The 7,484-nt window shown below is 36.1% G+C and overlaps 1 protein-coding gene across 3 annotated transcripts in view; it reads right to left on the minus strand.

The window, feature by feature from the left end:
- The window catches only part of myo6 (myosin VI), an 80,030-nt gene that overhangs the window by 19,824 nt on the left and 52,722 nt on the right, over positions 1-7,484 (minus strand). For all 3 annotated transcript variants that reach the window (XM_015385181.1, XM_015385180.1, XM_015385182.1), the window contains 2 exons: positions 5,763-5,853; positions 3,782-3,932 (listed from right to left, as the gene is read on the minus strand). In XM_015385181.1, the coding sequence (XP_015240667.1) occupies positions 3,782-3,932; positions 5,763-5,853 (242 nt within the window). The remainder of the gene's footprint in view (positions 1-3,781; positions 3,933-5,762; positions 5,854-7,484) is intronic.

The following is a 7,484-nucleotide window of genomic DNA, read 5'->3' on the forward strand; positions in this document are numbered from 1 at the left end:
CCTTTTTACATTTCTGCCTGCCCTTTTTAAATTTCTGCCTTACCTTTTTACATTTCTGCCTTCCCTTTTTGCACTTCTGCCTTCAAGGACAAAAAAATAAATAAGGTAAATATTACAAAGGCAAATAAATAAAGAAGCTAATTAAAAGAGTTACATACATTTATGTCTCACTGTATAATTTAATTTCTACTTACATTTATTTGGTTATTGTATTTTTGTTGGCAATTAATTGTATGCTTATATATTTATTGAGCTTTTATTTATTTCTGTATTTATTTCTAAATATGGCAGAATTGGTCCTCCATACTAAATATCCTCTTTGATGATATTTGGGGCTATTTAGAAAACAACTAATAGTAAAAAGTACATTTCTGTCTGCTTTTTAAGGCTCTTTTTAAGGTTTCAAAATACAACTGTCTCAAAAGTGCAGCTAAAAGTGACTGCTTGGTAAAAGGGTAGGATGGTACAGAGTTTTGGGCAGGAAGGGGTTGAGTTACACTACCAAACAACTGATCATGCTACTTTTTTGCTGGAAAAAAGAAAAAAAAGAAAATAAACAACTCAAGCATGCATTTGTTGCTGGAAGTCTTTAACATGGTTTTACTCTGTTTTTTTAATCTATTTTAATCTGTTGCTTGATGGCGAATTTTTGCCTGATACCCAAAAGACTTGCCTTCTCAGTAGAAATGTCATAATTATTTGCCTACTTTAAAAATGCAGCTGCCTCACAACATCCAAACAAAAATATGGGATTAACAGTTCGGCGATAATTTTCGGCATATGTTGTCTATCTTCTGTGCAGCTTTGTGGCTTATTACCTTTTCTTTAATTTATTCTTTAAAGATTTCTTGATTTCAAACCTTAGAATAAATATAACAATTTTAAGCTAAGAGATAGAATACAAATAAGAAAAAAATGGTACAAAGGATATACTTAACACACCTAAACCTAAAGGTGTTTTTTTCAGGATGTGGTTCCCTTGAGAAGTTTACGACATGATTTTTTCTGACTAAATCAGACAGGATAAAAAGTATATTCTCCAATAAAGTGAATCAGGATAGTGGTTTTGAAAAGTATGGAGTGATGGCATCTCATGTGGTCTTGTTAAACACAGAGTGACAACATGTCTGTCAGTTGCATAACAGACAATTTCCTCAAATATGAGTCAGGCAGTGAGGAGAGGTCAGTGGATAAGGATTCATTAAGATGAGTTTCAAGCTTTAAAATAAGGAGGTAGGAGGTCAAGGTATTGTCCCAGATGTACAGCGGACTGCTGTTGGCATCCTATATATAATTTATGCCACACCAGGGGTAGATGCTAAACCTTCAGAATAACATACGTGTTTAACAAAGGGGACGCCAACAGTTAACATGGAAAAAAAGCGTTTGTTGCTAAGAGAGAGACTAAGAAACCAGGTCAGGAGCTCCTTAGTGTCAATCAGAATACCACTGAACACTATAATTACATTCAGTGATTACATATAAGAACTCCAGAGTACAAAAATGGCATCATTGCTACAGAGAATTTTGAACACCAAATCCAAATAGCATGAAATCGTATTTCTGATTATTTGCTGTGCCTTAAGGATTCAGTAATAAAAGGTTCATATTGCATGGGGAGAGCTGGGATTTACATATTCAACTGTGATTGATCACTCAGCAAAAACAAATTCAATAAATTAAATTATTGGAGATATGCAGTCTTTTTCGTAAGCTCTTCCCCCATCAAAAATAGATTTAAAGCATTGATTTTTGAAAAAAAAAAAGAAGAAAGGTGCATCTTAACACCCCTAAATGTACATTAGCAACCACATAAAATGAGCCAATTGGACACAACATGCTACTCCTTTAACAGCCACATTTGGTTAGTGAATGTATGACTTTAAATGTTCAGTTCAATTTTAGTTTTTGCTCATTGAATTCCAATACTATGCGTGCATTAGATTCAATACACACATGAAAATGAAATGCATAACAGAAATTACATATTAGAATGCACCTGACTTATTTAGATGACCATTCCAATCAGTATATGCAAGAAATATGCAGAGAAACTCTTCCCTAAATAATTCATTTATGCGTATTTTATTACTCCAGGCTTTCAACTTCATTGTTTAATTGGATTTAGACATATCAGCTGATGTGTGCTTTGTAATGAGGGAAGTTGTGCCCTGAAGGAATCACACCTTCTCTCCTGGTTTAAGTATTTATAAACCAGATTTGCTTCCCCAGGTTAAATGTGACAGGCTGTGGTAAAACTATGAACAAGTCTTTCTGGGGTTGTTTATATTTGTTTACTGATCCTGAAAGAGTGGAGTCTAAGCTTTCCAACTTATAGAAATCGAAAAACTTTTGAATAAGATATTATCATTTGAATGTTAGCACTCTCCACAGTAAAACAGGAAAAACCTCAAAGTTGTCTTAGATTCACTCGGAAAACCAGTTGGGGAGAAACTAAAGCTGTTAATTTATTATCTTCATAGCTGGCTGCAACACCTCCCCCCCAGCAAAGTTTGTTACCAGAAGCTCCAACATCTTTGTGCTGTTTTTATTTGCTTAATCTTTTGTAAAACGTTTTCAAAATGTTTTATTCGATTTAAAAATACAAACATAAGCAGAATAAAAAGTTCTGTAAAGCTGAAAGCAGCTTAAACGATTAACACTTGTATATCCTAAAAATATGACATGAAGCAAACCAAAAAAATAAGCAAACAGAGACAATGTCTTGTTCGATTTGGGTTACGGCAAACAACACACAGTGAGGAGAGTCTGCAGAACATGAAGACATCTGCTGCACAAACGGAGCTGAGTTAATTGACACCCATTTCGTCTGATTTGAAGAAGGTAGGGGGGCTGGTTGACCTTTGATGACCTCTAGAAATATTTCCTTATTTCTTTAAAATGAAAGCGGCACACACGAAAATTTTTGCTGCACAAACGTAGGGCAAACGTTTGACGCTAATTTTGTCTGATTTGAAGAAGGTGGGGGGGCCAACAGGTAGTTTGAAAAAAAAAAGGATTCATAATATGTACCGCATTTGTTTCTTTTATCATACGGATTAAATCATTAAACATTTAAAAAAATGCTCACGTGTAATATCTTAATTTGTAAATATCTCATACACTGCAAAAACGATCTAGAAATAAGTAAAAAAATTTTAAATTAAGTGTATTCACCCTTAATTTGAGTAGGTAAATGAGATAGTTTGCCAATGGAATGAGTAGTTTTAGTCTTAAACTAAGATAATTAGATAATATGCACTTGAAATAAGACAATGGAATTGTGTTTTCCTATTTTAAGTGTAAATTGTCTTGTTCCATTGGCAAAATGTCTCTTTTAACTCCTCAATTCAAGAACAAATGCACTCATTTTAAGAAAAAGTTGACTTATCTAGATTTAGATTTTTTGCAGTGTACAACGTGGGAAACCTGCGGCTTAAAATCCGGTACGGCTTTTAAAAATACAAAATATATTTTCTTTCTAAAATTAGAGTGTGTGGCTTGTAATCAGGTGCGCTCTATAGTCCGGATTTACGGTATATATCTTTTATATTTATACTTTTTTTACCAATAATTCTGCCCACATAGATATTCCCCTAGTAAAAAACCAAAACCTCACTTGTAGACATCAGAGGTTTGATAAAATCTTGGATTGACAGAGACCTCCCTAGTTGTTCAGTAATGAAAGTCCTTACAGCATGTTGCACTTTTAAAATGTCCCTTTTCCATACAATTATTCAAGGTCAGAGATGGCAGGACCTTAATAAAAGGACTGATTTACCTTTATTTTTGCTAAGAGAGCATCTATGGCAGCAGACAGCTGTCCAACTTGTTTGGCCATCTCCTGTTTTCCTTCTTTGAGGCCATTCACCACTTCGTTGAAGCGCTCTATGTGTTTCTTCAGCTTTTGGACTTTCACCAGACCTTCAATCCTGTGTCAGAAAAGCAGAATAACAGCTTCTACATGAAACTCAGACTTTATGAAACTTCACTTATTTCATTATGAATGTTTTTCAAAAAGATAAAACATACCACAGCTATTTCATGATTCAATGAGTTTAATCAGGTTCTGGTTTTTATTACAGCTGAGGGTGTAGGGTGCACATGTGTGAATGGTGGATTCTGCTTTGAGCTTTAGCTGCGTTTATACTCTATTTTCATACTATTTCTTAAAAAGAAGGCAGTAGATCAGTCATGTATTAGTGCAATCGTGACTGCAATGGAAAAATGATGTTGTATACAGTGTTAATGATCTGTATTATTAATAGGGTCCGCCCGGTCACTGTGAAGAAATCTGATAATTATTTCAGTTTTTAAAATTTTAGTCTTCCGCTTCATGTGGCACTGGGTCACGGTGGCAGCAGTGGCTCAATAGAGACCTCCAGACTACCTTCTCCACAAACACCTCCTCCAGCTCTGCTGGGGGAAGCCAGAGGCCAGCTGAGAGACACAGCCCTTCCAGCGTGTCCTGGGTTGTCCCCAAGGACTCCCGGCGGGGCAGGTGTTCAGGGGACATTCGAAAAAGCTCTTCTCTGAGCCTCTCCTGAATGACAGAGCTCTTCACCCTATCTATAAGGCAGCGGACCCCAACCTTTTTTGCACCACGGACCGCTATATATCACACAATATTTTCACGGACCGGCCGAGGGAGGGGACGGATACGATCAAGAAAAATGATAAAATCAAATACAAACAGCATAAAAATAAAACAACAAGCCGGTCCCATCTAGGCGTAATCGGAGACAATGACAGACAAAGTTTGCTCCTGATGTCCAGTCTGCTCCGTAGCTTTGCTTTGGTCGCTGTAACCGCAGAAAATCCCGCTTCACAAAGATAGGATGTTATAGATAGGATGAGTCTTGACCTGAATTAACCTGTGTCAAGAGGGACAGATGCACCGACTGATGGAATTGGGAGAGAATACAGTTATTTTTTATATTTTTCAAATTAAAACATCACTCAGACTCTGATCGTCAATAAATTGTATATAAATATATATATATATATATATATATACTTTTTTCTGTGCGCCCGGTACCAAATGACCCTCGGACCGGTACCGGTCCACGGCCCGGTGGTTGGGTACCGCTGCTCTAAGGCACAGCCAAAAAAGCTACATACATTATTTATAGCCCCTGTAAAGCTAACCAGGTTACTGCTAAGGGACTTGGCGAAAACGTGATTTCTACTAAAAATGTATTTCACAGTATTTTATGCATGTAGCAACACTTGCACTCATGATTGACTGATTTACTGCTAAACTACTACACTTCTTTTTGCCTTCTTAGAAATAGAAATTCTCACTTTTAAGCATAAGCAGAATAAAAAGTTTCGTAAAGCTGGAAGCAGCTTGAAACGATTAACACTTGTATATCCTAAAAGAATTAAAAAAATAAGCAAACAGAGACAATGTCTTGTTCAATTTGGGTTACGACAAACAACATACAGTGAGGAGAGTCTGTACAACATGAAGACGTCTGCTGCTTTCTTCAATTTGATGCTGCATTAAACAATAGGTGTCTTCAAATCAGTGTCAGGCATGGAGAGCCTGAGTGCATGAAATTAACAATAAATGATGATCTAACACTTCTTCTCCATGTGCATGTTGCGTAAACTTATCATGCAATGAAAATAAATGTGCAATGTATTATGCAGCCCCATTTAGAATAGTTGGATTTGGGGAAAGATATCCCACCTTATTAGGGTAAACCAGTTCCAATTAGGAGAAAACAACAACCGTGGCAGAAAGAAGGAAAACTCACCGCGGCTTATGCTTCTTCTTACACAGCCACATGCGGACAGTCTTTTGTATCTTAATGCAAGCCAAAGCTCTGTACTGCATTTTATTCCTCACTGTTGTCGGTAGGAAAGGAAAGAGAACAACATCCATAAATACTTAGATATTAGCAAATAATTTGCCTATTTTAATTCTGAGATGGAAGAAAATTCAACTTTTAATCAGTAGATTTTCAGTCAATCTTCTGAACTTAAATCTGAACATGCTGGTGAAGGTTATCAGTCATCCAGGTCATCTGAACATGCATTTCATTCACACTAAAGCAGCCATAATTCGATGAAATAATAAAACAATACATGGCTGCAACTCGGAGAAAACCAAAGTGTTTGTTCATGCAAAGCTGTAAGAAATGAAACACTGAAGTCGGCTGGCTTGTGGTGAAACACTAAAAATTAATCACTTGGTGTTGAGTGCGGCAAGGCTGTACTTCAGTGATGTTCCTTAAGGCTGAAGGCTGTTTGGTTTAATATTCAAAAAGAAATGAAAAGTGATACAGCCCAAGGCCTCCTTTGCATTTGATGCTACAATAAAAGACATAGAAGAAGAACTAGAATATAAGAAGTAAAGCTTTAGCTTCATGCACTAAGACTTTTGCAGACATTAACTTAGTTTTTGATAATTTTGAGAAGTTAAAGTACCGTACACTTATTAGCATTAGATCTTATTTTTTCACTGGAAAAACAATCTAGAAATAAGTAAAAATTTCTTAAATTAAGTGTATTTACCCTTTATTTGAGTAGGTAAATGAGAGAGTTTGCCAATGGAATCAGTGTTTTTACTTTTAAAATAAGATAATTAGATAGTATTCACTTGAAATAAGACAATGCAATTATGTTTTCTTATTTTAAATCTAAATTGTCTTCTTCCATTGGCAAGATGTCTCTTTTATCTCCTCAATTCAAGAACAAATGCACTTATTTTAAGAAAAAATGACTTATCAAGATTTAGATTTTTTTTGCAGTGTTTTTATTTAGTAAACTTCTGATTTTGAAATACCTCCTCTTATAAATAGATTGCATTGATTTAAATTGTTTGACTTTGTTTGACAATCCTTCCACATGCTTCTCTTTGGGGCCCATTTTTCCAGACAGAACTTGGGGAACTGGTCCAGGTTTGTAACCCGTCTTACTCACACAGCAAGACGGTTTTATCACGGTTTTAGCTTTAAGGACGATGCTTTGTGGCAGCCACAACAAAATATGGACTTCATTGTCCATAAGATGCTTTGTAACTAACATACTGACATGCTGAAGGTCAATGTTTGCTCTGGGGTTGATCCACATATTTCTCACATAGACCCTTTTATCTCTTGGACACTGAACCTGTTTCCCTCTGGGACATCAGACAGTCATTCCCATGGTGTTTATTCTATTGTTAGGTTTATGCTTTATACATCATGTGCGTTGTTACTTTGCTAGCCAGATTAGAGAGAGTAGAAGGCCTTCCTTCACATTGTGGATGTCACTGTGTGTACGGAGGTCATCTAATCAGGACAGCGTGTCTTTAAGAATACACAGGATATTGGAATATCTTGGAGCCGGTCTGATAGAAGAGAGCTATCTGTAATCCTTGGGCATGGATGACGTGTCAGCAGAGATGGCAAAAGTACTCACTTTCCGTACTTGTGTAAAAGTACAGATACTTGTGTTAAAAAATACTCTGGTAAAAGTGGAAGTACTGATTAAAC

Source organism: Cyprinodon variegatus, unplaced genomic scaffold, assembly GCF_000732505.1.
Source record: "Cyprinodon variegatus isolate N-32 unplaced genomic scaffold, C_variegatus-1.0 Scaffold332, whole genome shotgun sequence".
Taxonomy (NCBI): domain Eukaryota; kingdom Metazoa; phylum Chordata; class Actinopteri; order Cyprinodontiformes; family Cyprinodontidae; genus Cyprinodon; species Cyprinodon variegatus.